Below are 14,158 nucleotides of genomic sequence, written 5' to 3' on the forward strand. Positions count from 1 at the left end.
GTTACAGAGGCAAAAGAAGGGCCCTTGGCCCGGAGGAGAGAGAAAGGCAAAGGTAATGGCCCGGGGGAGAGACGGGGAGGGAAAGCACGGGTGCTCCTTGGAGGGAGAGTGAACTCCTGCAGCCTTTTAAGAGACTTTTATGTTGTTGTTGTTTTTCTGCTAGGGATTTGAGCACAGTAAGTTCCTCTGAAGAACTGATTCTCTTTTTTAATAATTAAAATTGATTTGCTTTAAAAATGACTCCTTTAAAAATTGTATTTTTGGTCAGTATCTAAATATAATGTTTCCAATATTTTCTGATTATTTAATTTATATTTATATCATGCCAATCGTATAGCACTTTTCCACAGGACATTTGGAAAAGATGGCCTGTAGCCATTTCGAACTAAAGATGAATGCTGGGGAGCTTCTATCCCTCACCCCGAGTGATTGATTCGTGTTGCCTGATGTAGTACATGCCCTGCAGAATGTTTCAGCACCTTGGAATTGTACAAATAATCTAAACACATAGACCCCGTCTTCAAGGAGTTTGTAGAATTCTCCTCTGCACACTTTCTCTAGAACTCTGAATTTGGAAATCCTTTCATTGACTTGCATGCAAGAAACTCCCTGATACATCGGTCCCTTGTATTCAGTCTGTTTTTAGTTCCCTCTTTTCAAGTGACTTTGTTTTTCTGATCATGAAAATAGAGCATAGTTAAGACTTGGCAGCAGAGAGGGATGCTTAAGGGCTCTGGTATGCGGTCCTGGTCCGAGGTGAGTGCTACGTGACCCTGGGCGAGTCGCTTAGCACTGGCAGCTCAGTGTCCTCATCGGTGTGAAGGGCGTGTCGTGTTCCCCGTACCTGACTTGACGGCTACCGTGACCCACGTCAGGGCCTCAGAACACTGTGTGGCATGTGGTAGGTGCTCAGTAAGTGTATGTGACTTCTTGTTATCGAAGACTATTTGAAAAGTTGAAAGAGGCAAATAAAAATTCACCTATAATCACTGTCAACATTTTGAACTTAGATTTCTACACACATGCACACACGTTGTAGTTATCCCATAGATTGTGATCTCTACAAATTCTTTACAGTTTTTATTATTGAAAGAGAGGAAGAGGGAGAGAGAGAGAGAGAGAGAAACATTGACGTGAGAGAGAAACATCAACTGGTTGCCTCCTGTGCCGTATGTGCTCTGACTGTGGGGACCCAACCGCAACCGAGGCATGTGCCCTGACGGGAAAGGGAACCGGCAGCCTTTTGGTGTGTGGCTCCAACCAACCGAGCCCCATGGCCAGGGCAGATTCTCTACATTTTAAACATTCTTTTCTTGCCCTCTTCTTTTCACTTTCCGCTGTGAGACCTTTCTCCTGTGGTTGTTTCTACTGATCGATGGTGTGCGTCTCCTGCACTTCTTACTTGTGTTCCTAACCCTCGCAGTCTCAGGTCGGATTACTGAATCAGTTGACTAAGACCGTGCTTAGGGTGCTAACCAAGCTGGGGCAGCAATGAGAGGAAGAGAGAGGGCGTGTCATGGATATGCTTCCATCAGGGGATCAGAATATTTTATTATTAATGTACCTAAAAAGGGAACTATCTGCATTTCTCTACATGTAAGCTTTGTGTTATAGTACATAATTTTTTAAAACTCTGCCTTTTCTGTGGTGGAGGGCATCATAATATTTTCAACATGAAGCGTATCAATATCGTCCCAGGTTTGTGGGTTCATTTCACCTCCCTTGAATCTTACGTACATGGATTTTTTTTCAATGGCAAAAGGTTAGAGTCATTAAGGACAAATGCTCAGTGTAGAAAGTTTCTAATAAATTTCAACCCTTGTTCTTACATGGAAAGTACCTGTTATCTCTTGTGATTTGCCTCTAGCAAGCACCAAAAGAAGGGATATTACTAAAGAAAGCCAGCAGTGAAATGACTAACGTATTTGGCATTTAAATTGTGACATTAACCCTGGATAGGATGATTGGTTCATTCATTTCCATTTGAAAGTCTTAGTCTGTTAATGGGGAAAACGCTACGATTCCAAAGGAAAGAATTGTCGCTTCTTTGAAACTTTGCTCTTATGTTTAGTTTCTGAATTTGGCCTCTGTCTCTTTTTGCTGGGAGCTGAAATGATTATATGTCGGTTATTCAGCCTCAAACAACTGAAGCAGATGAAGACAGAATCCCACGTGCTGACCGCTCAGAGTAGAAGATGAGATGTTCCATGGATCTGAGATACTAGTTTTGAAATAAACTAGACTGTTTTCCTTGTTTAAAAAAGACCTTCTATTTGGAGAGCAGAATTCATACCGCATCAAGATAAAGGCTGTGTGTCTGTGTGTGTGAGAGAGAGAGGTGTGGGGAGGGAGATGAAAGAGGAGACTGAGGTCCAGGACACAGCGTGGTGTCCTAAGAATTATATAAAAGCTCCACTTCTTAAAGAGGGGGCTTGCCCTGGGTGGGAAAGTTCTTGCCCCCACTCAGGTAACTGTTGGGAGTCACGGGCCACAGGTGGGAGGAAGGGTCGTGAAGAGCAGACCTTTCCTGGCCGGATTCAGTCTCCCCCTTGCTTGCCTTTGGCCTGCATGTAAATGTGCTTTGTCTCCTAGGACTGTAGTTCACATTTAAGGAGACCAGAGGAGTGAAATATCATTTGTATAATTTGAAGGCAATACAGCAATTAGGATGTGAGAGAAAGATAGTTTAAATAGGGTCAGTGGTTGTTAAAGTAAATTTGTAATTATACTTCCTAAAATTGAGGGAACTTGCATATGTATAATACTTTATAGCTTACAACCAACCTTACAAACATGCTATAAATTGATTTTATCAAAACATGAAAAATATGGCTCCCCCATTCCGTTCATAGTACTTGAAGGCCCAACTTTTACTTTAATTCCTCAGTGCACTTTTACTCACTCAATAACTGTTAATTGAGTACCACATATGTGACAGGCACAGTTCGAAATGGGGTGTAGCCGTGAACAAAGCAAAGAACCCCAGCCCTTGCGAAGAGTACATTCTTGTGAGGGAAGACAGACAGTAAGCGCCAAATGTAATAAATAGGAAAGCTCCTTTGAATGTTAGAAGATCGTGACTGCTAGGGGAGAAAGATTAAGGAGCTGGGTAATGGAGCTAGAAAGTTCTAGAGGGATTGGAAAGTCCAGGGTGGGTGGAGGCAGGCCACTACATTAAATAGGATGGTCAGGATAAGTTTCTTTGTGGTGAGATTTGACTTGGAGGAAATAAGACTTAGCCTCGGTATTTGCGGGGAAGAACATTCCAAGAAGGTGAGACAGCTGGAGCCAAGGCCCTCGGGTAGAGATGTGGTATCAGTGTAGCAGGATCAGAATGAGTAACTAGGCAAGTGCTGGGAGAGGAGGGCAGAGAAGGAAGGGAGGTGAGAGCCCGTCGGGGCTGGCGGACCATCGGAAGGACTTTAACTTCTATTCTGAGGGAAATGAGGAGTCACGGCAGGGTGGAGCCTGGAGTGATAGGATGTGGTTTGTGTTTTAATGGGATTTCTCTAGATGCTGTGCTGTTGAGAATAGACTGGAGGGAAGGATGGTAAAAGCAGGGAAAATTACTAGGGGACTATTAATTATCTACTGCTGTGTAACATATCTCAAAACAGAGCAGCAAAACCAGCAAATATGTATTATCTTACAGTTTCTGATAGTTAGGAATCTGAGAGCAATTTAGCTGCTCGGTTCTGGCTCAGGGTCTCTCCGGAGGTTGTAGTTAGGTTCTCACCTGGGGCTGTGATTGGTTTCAGCCTTGACTCCGGAGACTCTCCGGAGCTCACTCGTGGTTGTTGACAGTCCTCAGGTCCTCATTAGCTGTTGGTCAAGGCTTCAGTTCCTCCCCACAATATGTCAGTTTGCTTTTTCTGGAGAAAGAGAGATAGAGGTAGAGGGTGGAGGGTAGAGGCAGAGGCAGAGAGAGATTGAGATTTACCAATTTGGAAGCCGCAGACCTTATTGCCTAATTCTGGAAGTGTCATACTGCCACTTTTGCCATATGCTATTGGTCATCTGAGGCAATTCTGGAAAAATGTGAGAGGGGAAACTCTAGGAGGTATCATTGGGGGTCTCCTAGGACAGAACTGAGACTAAAACTGAATTTATTCAACTCCAAAACCATCCTCCCCCTAGATTAAGAAAAAAACACCCCCAAACAAATAAACAAAACCAATGCCCTCCAAGGAGTCGTGAAAGAGATGGATAGTGAGGAATGGATTGCAAGTGATCATTTGTGTCAACATTTCACTCTCCTCATTTTTGTTTTGTGATCCCAAGTGTAATGGATTTATGTCTGGATTTGTTGGCTATCACTACACACATTTTAGGAGGTAAAGACACTGTGTGCTAAGTTTCATATGCCTCTCTCCAGCAAAGCATTCCTGCATTAGACTCTTATTAATGCTGGGGGTGGGGGGTGGTAGGTTGTCTCTGACAGTGATCTGGAGCTTTTCTTGACTTGTTGGTTGTGATCTTAGTCACATGTCTGCTCCACCTCTTTGACTACTAAAGCTGATGACTCATCTCTCAACTGTTCTCCCAATATACACAAAATGAAGTAGTGGATTAAAGAAAACAAATGAGAAAAAAATATATATGTGTGATCTAACACAGCCTTAGCCTTGCTGTGAATGCTCAGGTGTTAATCTAGACTCTTCTTCAGAGAAGGACCAGAGACCAAGTTTAGAGTCGCTCTTTAAAAAAAAAAAAAGTTTTTATTGATTCTAGAGAGAGAGGAAGGGAGGGGGAGAGAGAGAGAGAAACATGGATTTAACTGGCAACCTTTTAATGAATGGGACAGTGCTCAACCCACTAAGCCACACCGGCCAGGGCTATAGTTGCTCTTTACAGTTCTGTGTTCGAGACTACCCAGAACCTAATATACCTAAAGCTACACAAAAGATACTGAAAAAGTTGATCACAATGATGAAATCAACTACATAAGTTGTTCCAAACTTTCGCAAAAGCAGTTCTGTGAAACTTTCCTTTTTTTTTTTTTTTTTAACAGATCTGTATTTCTGCTCACTATCCCAGAGAGATTATTCTGTTGTTATAAAACCAAGCTTTACTCAACAGTGCTTTGTACCAGAGAGATTATAATCTGTGAAGAAAAAATACCAAAGTCATTACGCAGTTAAAGGGAAGAGCATAAAAGTCTCCTTTGGCCATCAAAAATATTAAAAGAAACAACAAGGGAAGTTGTGCTTTCCCAGAATATTTCTTTCCATTGATCATGCAAGGACTCATCAACCATGTCATATAGGGGAAAGGCTGATTAATCTAAATTTATGAGGGAACATTTGTGCTGGGAACAGATGAAATCAGCAATCCAGGAAGCTCAGCAGGAGGGAGGAGGGACTTTGAGAAGATAGACTCAAGGAAAAATCTCTCCAGTGAATCAGGACACTGCGTAGCGTAGATCAGTTGGTGGCTCTTACGTCAACCCATGAACCTGGAGGTCATGGTTCAATTCCCTGTCAGGGCACATGCCAGGGTTTCGGGCTCGATCCCCAGTAAAGGGCATGTAGGAGGCAGCCGATCAATGACTCTCTCATCATTGATGTTTCTCTCTCTCACCCTCTCTCCCTTCCTCTCTCTGAAATCAATAAAAAACATATTGGGGAAAAAAAAAAAAGAGTTGGCTCTTATCCTTCACCTTGGCACTTCCTGCTAAACTTTTGGAAATTAGCCAGTGTCGCAGTTTCCATTGATTAGTACAGGGGTTGCCTTCACCAGTCCCGTCGCTCGCCCCTGCTATGTTACTGTGAGTGGACATAGGTGTTACCGAAATACAATGTCTCACTGTTCCATTTTGTTTCTATTTCAGTGAACAGGTGAAAGCGGGCCAGGGGGTTAGTGCCAAGGCCTCTCTCGGTGCCTTTACTTGACAGCTGGGTCCTGACCCAGGAGAGCTGCTGAGGATTGTCATGGTCCTTGGATATTTCTGTCATTATTTGCATTCTCCTTAAGAAATTGCCGCGTTTGCCAGTTGCTGCTTTCCCCCAGTGTGGCTTGGTTAGGGTTAATAAGTGATTCCTCCAGCCCCTTTCTGCCCATCCTCTCCTGAAGTCTCTGCTGACAGTTCTCTGGACGCACTCCTCACTCTCCACGGTGGCTTTTGTACCCCGTAGCTCCTATGTCATTTAAACAGATTGGGATTCTGGGGCCACCCTGTCTTATCACTTCGCTTCTTTTCCTTATCATGCAGCGTATCTGCAACTCTTGTTTGCAGAGTAGCTTATTCTGCCTGTTTTAATTAAGACTCAGATTAGCCTCCAATACTGCAGCAATTTCAAATGTAGATTAAACGAGATACGACAGTTTTTAATAATCATTAACGTGATTGCATTTACGTATTGCACATATTTCTAATTAGAATTCAGAGAATGAAACGAAACCTGCTTCCTCGCAGGGTTTCATTCTCATATTCGGTAATGAAGAATAATAAAATAAAATGCATGTGTTATTAATGGGAAGAGGAATATGTCTCTGATGATGAACCTCACATTTCTCTCACTTTTACAGTAATAAACGACTGGTGGCCTTAGTGCCCATGCCCAGTGACCCTCCGTTCAATACCCGAAGAGCCTACACCAGTGAGGATGAAGCCTGGAAGTCGTATCTGGAGAATCCCCTGACGGCGGCCACCAAGGCGATGATGAGCATTAATGGCGATGAGGACAGCGCTGCTGCGCTGGGCCTGCTGTACGACTACTACAAGGTACACCTCCCTCCTCTTCCTGCCCCCAGGGCCTCCCCTCAGTGGGGGGACAAAGGCACAGGATCTTTATCCCAGGCCAGAGCCCAAGAAGCGTTTCCCCTCCTGTGGACTCCAGCCCCTCCTGTTCTCATTGCCTCCCTGGTTTCCCATCGATGAGGGGCAACGACCCACCCACCAGGGAACCTTTTCATTTGGGATAATGACTTCTGTGTTCTCCGTTCACATGCATACATATTATTTACATGTAATTCCTATTTCATGCCATATTGCAGATACTTTCACTTTATGATTATTATTTTTAGTGACTGAAGAATATTACCCTGGGTAGCTGTATTATAATGTAGGGCTTGCTCAGCTGTTGGGCATTTAGGCTGCTCTTAGATTTCCATTTTATAAGAAACATTCAGGGGTTCTAGACTTTTCAGTTTTACAAGGAATATTTCAATGTATGCTTTTCGGGTAGACTTTTGTGGCATTTCCAAAACCTAATATTGTTACAACCCTACCTGTCTCCGGTTGTTTTGATAGATACTAAATATTTTGGAAAAAACCCTTTTGGCTATTTGTGAATAATAATACTATGAACATGGGTGTGCTGGGCATTGAACTTCTGTGCTTGTATGTGATCTTTAGTAGATGAGAGGAGCAATGTTTTATTAATCTCATTTCTATCCAGCACTTAGCAATGCCCAGAGCATTGTATGTAGACTCAACATTGGCATGTGAATGGACTTATAATTGATTTATCTTATTTTTTTTAACAAATACTTGTAAAGTACCATACAATCTATATGCTTTAAAAAAAATTAACTCATTTAATTTTACTAAAAACGCTGTGAGGTATAAAACTACCATTAAGCCTGTTTTACAGATAAGGAAGTGAGGCAGAGTTTAGTTAGCAGTAGAGCTGGGAATCAAATCCAGATATTCCGGTCGAGGACTTGACTCTCAGCCACACTGCTCTGTTGTCTCCCTAGTCCAGCCCACTGGGCTTGCATATACAGTGGTCCCTTGGTTTTTTAACGTAATCCGTTCTGGAAGACCGTTCGAGTTCTGAAACGTTCGGAAACCGAGGGATCAACAGCCGACAGCTAGTCCTCAGGATCTTGCAGGGCACATTCGACTTCTGAGGCGTGTTCGAAAACTGAAGCATTTACTCCCAGGTTTACCGTGTTCGTAAACTGAAATGTTTGCTGACAGAGACATTCAAAAACCAAGGTACCACTGTATATTCAGGTGAGCGGAAACAAAGAATTGCTAGGGGAATTCAGAAGAGAAACGCCTCTCGAAAATGCTCGTTTATGTCAAAATAGTGAAGACTGCATCTTAGATGCAGCGGAGTTTGGCTAGAAGGAAGATCTCAAAATCTAGCAAGAACAAAACAAAACCCCCCAAATTATCCAGCTAACCAAACAAATCCAAACCTACGATTTCCATGTTTGAAAACTCTGGCAGAGAAATGCAAACAGTCAGAGCTGCAGTGGGGTGATTAGATAGATGACCAGAAACTCCGCTGGTGGGCTGCCCCTTCTCACAAGCAGTGCTTTTTCAATCATGTTTCAGGCAATGTATTGCCATTATGCTGGTGAAGACAATAAAAGTGTGTTAGAAGAAAAACTGGAAGCAAGTCCTTGAACTATGTAGAGAGGATGGGTAAAGGGTGGTCCAGGTATTCAGATGCTGCTCCCTCACTGGACAGGGCCCAGATCGCTCCCTTCATGTCAGCACCTGCAGCCCCTCATCAGAGTAGAGGGTCAGTCCCTGTTCCTTAACAGGATGCTTGTTGTAACTCTAAGATGTTTTCTGACTGCTCTGGGGCACAGATGTCCAGATTCATCCTTCATTTATCATGTTCCTTTCCCCCATCTGCTCCCAATGTGGGGAGGGCTCAAGAGTGGTTCAGGTCCAGGAGAGTTGCCCATGTCAGCAGTGCCCAGCAGGATCATGATGGCCGTGCCCCTCCTTTAAGCATCACCCCCCTGTGTCTGGCCCACTGTCCTTGCACCCATTCAACCTTTAACCATCTCCTGGCTGTAGCAGATCTGCCACCTTCTTCTAGAGAGTGTTCCATTTCAGTTTTTTGCTTCTGCTGGCGTCGAGCTCTGCACATGGTCACAGTGGCACTTATGCAAGTCTGACTGGTGGTTTCTGATGTTTCCAGGTTCCTCGAGACAAGAGGCTGCTGTCTGTGAGCAAAGCAAGTGACAGCCAAGAAGATCAGGACAAAAGGTACAGTGCTACTTAGAGGAATATGCCTGGCTTCCAAAAAACTCTTGTTCTATGTTTTTTTGTTTGTTTTTAAAAAACAACAGTATTAAATTATAATTTTTGTTCTTGAGAGGAGATGGGGTCAAGAGGCATAGCCTCCTCTGTCTGTCTTTTGGAGGCTGGACCAAAACTCAATCTTTCAGTAGGGAGCCAAAATTGCATTTTTCAGTTGTGCATCCAAAGAGTCACCAGCAGGCTCTTGATATACCTGCCCCGTTCCGAGGAGGCTGAAAATTCCCATAGTTACAGGTGATCTGCTGGCAAGATAGCCCACTGTGGGGTGAGTTTTCTGTCAATCCCACAGCTGTGTAACTGTGATCAGGCCGTTGAGGGGACAGGACACGTGGAGCTTGCTTTTGATGAGGGAGAGGATGAGGCTCTGGGGGAGCCGTGGACACTGTCAGGGGGCAGGGGCAGGAAAGATGTTAGGAGATCATCATGTAATACTCCTTTTGTGCAATCTTGAAATAAGAACCAATTGAAAATCAAGATACAGGTTGAAATTAAAAAGGAAAAAAATATCAGTTTTATTTCTAATGAAGGCAGTTAGAGAATGTGATTTTGAATCTGCAGTTTGTATCATTTCAGTCCTGCCTTAGATACCCTAATTCATCTAGTCCCAGGCCTGACTTCAGGCCTCCCTGCAGGGACAGACCACTTATGGTATGCCAGGGGTGACTGGACTGTCCCCTCTGTTTGGCCAAGATGATTCAGACATAAAGAGGAAACTAGAAGGGACTGAACCACCTTGCTCAGCTATATCTTCCCAACTCGCCTAATACATCTCTTCCCCTGAAGAGGGATGGAGAGGCCGCAGTGTTTTTCTATTGCAGGTTTTTTCAAATGGAAATGCGAAGCCAAGAGAAATGAAATCCCCTGCCAGCGCATATGTCAGAATCTTGCCTGGCCTTGATAGGAACTGCTTGTGACATTATGATTGTATTATATGTCTAGCAGTGGGGGGCCACCCCACCGGCCCTCAGCCTTAGGCTGTGCATCGCCTCCAAGGTACACCCCTGCTTCTGATTTTCAGGTCCACAGGGATCTTCTGATGCTCCCCGCTGCCTTGGGGCCCTGGGCCCTGGTTGGTAGTAGTGATAACAAGGGGAAGGAAGCTGCCACTCTTCAGGTTCTGTAACTTTCCCTCCATTTAGCCACTATTCATTAAGCTAAGACTATGCTGTCTGCTAAGTCCCACACCAGCAATCCTGGAGGGATCAGGGAGAACTTGAGTCTCAGATGTGTACTCTGCCTGTATCACAATAGACAAAAGAAGCCATGTTTTGTTAAGGCATCTTTTAGATCACCTGAAAGAGTGGCAGGTGCTTACTGTATTTTAATGGTTATTTTTGTGATTTTAATGAAGCACCTTTAGAAAAAGCTGGCAGTGAGGTAGACAAAACCACCTTGTTTAGACTAATTATGACTTAGTGGATTCCTGTTCAATGTAATTTGGAAGGATATCATTTGATCTGCGGTGCATTCATGAATTAAGGTGCCCTGTGCTAACATGATGTCATTATAACTGTATACAGAAGGTTCTTCTTTGGAAAATGGACTTTCAATGACAGAATCCCAAAATTTTTAGAAGTATATTGAATGCACCATTCTTAGCCTTGCATTTTTCTCATAATTTTTGGTTCAATTTTAAATTATATTGCCAGTGAGTTGGTATCTCACACTAATTCTTACTTTGTTCTGATGATCCATTTCTTTAGACGTCTTTCCGAAGTTCTCCAGCATCAGCTTCTAAAGCCAGTGCTGTTCTGCGGAGACCTGGTTACCCTTTATAGGATGGTGCTGGGTCTGTTACTCCCTTGTCACATAATAATGATTCCCCTAGATTCATACAGCTATATAGTTTGCTTATTTATAAGAACAGCAAAAATCTTTTGACTTGTTTCTTGTGTAGAATTCAGTTGTTTGACATGAATTAAAGAATTAAGAAATTTGGACTCCAACGGACTTTTTACTATAGAGGAGTTGCTTAACCTGGAATATTCTAGCAAAGCCATTAAACTGCACTAGTTGAGAGCCCAGAGGAGTGGAAACTGGGTAATTGCTTTGGTAGCTAATAAATGTAGACCAACACTTCTAAACCCAACTGGCAGGACATTATCCACAAGTATTAATAGTTAATCTCCACAGAAGGGTCCGGGGTAACATGAGTTTCAAAAATTCTGGGTTATAGTTAAACAGGTGAAGGAACGCCTGGGGGCCTTTACCATGTTCAGGGTGTTTGTGACCCAGCATGGTGGTCTTGTTATTGCAATGCTTTTGTTATTTTGTTTTAATACTGATTTTATCATGGGCTCCTTTCTTTGAGGAACATCTATTAACATTCCATGCAAATGTTCTAAATAATGGGGTTTAGGAAATACTGATACAAATGGGTGGTCTGGGTTTTGGCATCCTCCAGCGAACTGGATTCAGATTAAACATAATTTCTTAATTTTCAATGAGTCCTATATATAGATTCACTGCTTGATCTGGCCGTGAAAGCAGGTTATTACTTCAAGCCAGAATGTTTTCAGACTTGCGATTTTATTCTTTAGAGGATTATTTTCTAGAGCGATTCCTACAGATCTGTGGCAGACTCAGAGACGTTTAGATATTTTTCTGTTGGCTGTGCTTGGGGAGCCATTCTTTCCTCAAGCTTCACTTTGAAGTTTTATCTGAAAAATCAAAGCTGAAATACCAAGTCCTGCCTCAGAGTTAGGCAAGCTCAGAAGCTAATGGGCTTCCTTTGTAGAGAGGAGCCAAGAGAGTGCAATTCTTGGAAGAACTGATTTTATTAGAATATTTCTCTCTGTGAGAGATGCCGGTAAGCCCTGCACGGAACATGCTAGTTTTTTAAAAAAGCAGACATCGGAGAGACAGGGCTCCATGCAAGACATGTTTTCTCTGTATATCAATCAGAAGAATCAATAAATGAGAGGTGGCCTCAAATTTTACCAACCACAGGGACTTTGCTAATGAAATCAGTTTGCTATCAACAATCTCCCATTAACGAGGCCCTCTTTGCTTCTGCTCACTCCCAGAATCCTTTAGTATAAATGAAAATATTTCATCCTAGCCTGGCAAGAATTAATTTCCTAAGCCCTCTCCTTTCTCTTTGTACCAGCCAGCAGGTCTAAGATCAGAGAGATCTGGTTTTATGTAAGTCCAGTTATACCACTTCCTTAAGCCCCAAACGTAATTCAATGCTAAGGCTGTGAGTGAGCTCATGTTATTTCTTACTGTAGAGAAAATATTTTAATGATAAATTCTCACTTCTTACTTTTCCTACAATTTCCGAATTTTAGTTTGGCCCACAGAAAAGTGAAAACTACCCCACCCCCTGCCCCAAATTAGCATAGAGGAGTTTTCCTCTTGCCTTTTTAAAAAAAATATATATTTTAAAATGTTTTCTTTTGAAAGTTACAAACATATACAGAAGTAAAGAGGATAGTATAATGCTCCCCAAATACTCCTCCTGCCCTCTAGATTCAGCAGTGATAACATTCCCACACTCGCTTACCTTTTCTCTTTCCCTCCGCTTCTTTTTTTCAATTGTAATAGTATTTAAAATGAGCCATGTCATTTTCCCTTAACTATTCTGATTTGTACATCTAGAAAAATCCCCGGATATTTTATTACATAATCTCAAATCCTTAACACACCTAACTAAATGGACACGTTTCCGTAATACCACCTAACTCCCAGTCCATAGTCGCTGCCTCAGAAATCCCATTGCTTCGTGAATGCCCCTTAGGTTTGTTCAGATGAGGATTCAAGCAAGACCTACTCATCCTATTAGATTGTTCAGATTTCTCTTAGTCTAGAACAGGCCTCGCACCCTTCCTTTGCCATGCCTCTCGCTTACTGAAGAAACCAGGTCAGTGAGCTGGGCTGCGTTCTGGCCTATCTGACGGCTTCTGTGTGAAGTTGTCTAAGTCTTTCTCCCAGCTCCTGGATTTCCCAAGAGCTGGAGGTTGGATGTAAAGCCTTGCTTAGATTTAAGGTGGGGGTTTTTTTGGTAATAGCACTTTCTAGGTGGGGCCGATTGCATGATCCTGTGAGGCACACGTGTGGCTGTCCTCCTTGGGGTGATGCAAAGATCCACCGCATCGCCTTGTAAAGCTCACCATCAACCTTTCCCCTGGTTGCTATACATTCGCTTCCCCTGTCTATCGTCTGCATCAGTTATTTTATCAAGAGTTGCAAAATGGTGACTTTTCTAATTCTGTCCTACTGTGGGGCGGGTTTAAATTAAACACAGAAACTGTCTTGGCACCGGTGAAGCCCAGAGCGCTTTGAGTGGAGGAGAGAACCGAGTCCAGGTCCTCAAGACTGTCCCAGTGAACCTGTCCCTAAACCAAGACCCGCTGGAGAGCTCAAAACGGGAACAGTACAGCGCCACCGTCCCCGAGAGCCCGGCCATCATCCCCGTGTCAGGGATCACGGTGGTGAAAGCCGAAGACTTCACGCCGGTTTTCATGGCCCCACCCGTGCACTACCCCCGGGGCGAGGGCGAGGAGCAGCGTGTGGTCATCTTCGAGCAGGCCCAGTACGGCGCGCCCCCCGTGGCCGGCCACAGCGCCTACCCCAAGGACGACCAGCGCAGCACCCCCGACAGCACCTACAGCGAGGGCTTCAAGGATGGGGCGCCTGAGGTGAGTCCCCGCCCTGCCCGCAGCAGCCAGAACCTGACCCACGGCCCCGGGCAAACGTTTGTTCTCAACATGCTTTTTAAGTGGGATGAATGGATGAAACTGTGGGTCTGCGGCTGTTTTAAAAAATGTGTTTGTATATTTCATTATGGGCATTTTTTCAAAAAATATGTATCTTTATTGATTTCAGAGAGAGGAAGGGAGAGAGAGAGAAACATCAATGATGAGAGAGTCACTGATCGGCTGCCTCCTGCAGGCCCCCAACTGAGGATCGAGCCCACAACCCAGGCATGCGCCCTGACCGGGAATCGAACCCTGAGCTCCTGGATCCTAGGGCGATGCTCAACCGCTGAGCCACGCCAGCCAGGCATGAACAGGTTTTAATAAACTGGTGGTTTAGGTGTGTGGAGGAATATTTGTTTGATGCTTAGAGGACAGATCCCTTGGTTTGTTTTAGTGTTGGCCTTAAAATTAAATATTCGTAGGGAATGAAGAGATTTTTGTGTGGAAACTT

General features: G+C 43.7%; 1 protein-coding gene across 1 annotated transcript in view; it reads left to right on the forward strand.

Annotated features, from left to right (window-relative positions):
* Nucleotides 1–14,158, forward strand: part of GRHL2 (grainyhead like transcription factor 2) — a 100,274-nt gene that overhangs the window by 25,928 nt on the left and 60,188 nt on the right. Inside the window, exons 2-4 of the mRNA XM_016198500.2 lie at nt 6,529–6,724; nt 8,886–8,953; nt 13,254–13,647. Of these exons, the coding sequence (XP_016053986.2) occupies nt 6,529–6,724; nt 8,886–8,953; nt 13,254–13,647 (658 nt within the window). The remainder of the gene's footprint in view (nt 1–6,528; nt 6,725–8,885; nt 8,954–13,253; nt 13,648–14,158) is intronic.

Source organism: Miniopterus natalensis, chromosome 16 (assembly GCF_054644295.1).
Source record: "Miniopterus natalensis isolate mMinNat1 chromosome 16, mMinNat1.hap1, whole genome shotgun sequence".
In the NCBI taxonomy this organism is placed as follows: Eukaryota; Metazoa; Chordata; class Mammalia; order Chiroptera; family Miniopteridae; genus Miniopterus; species Miniopterus natalensis.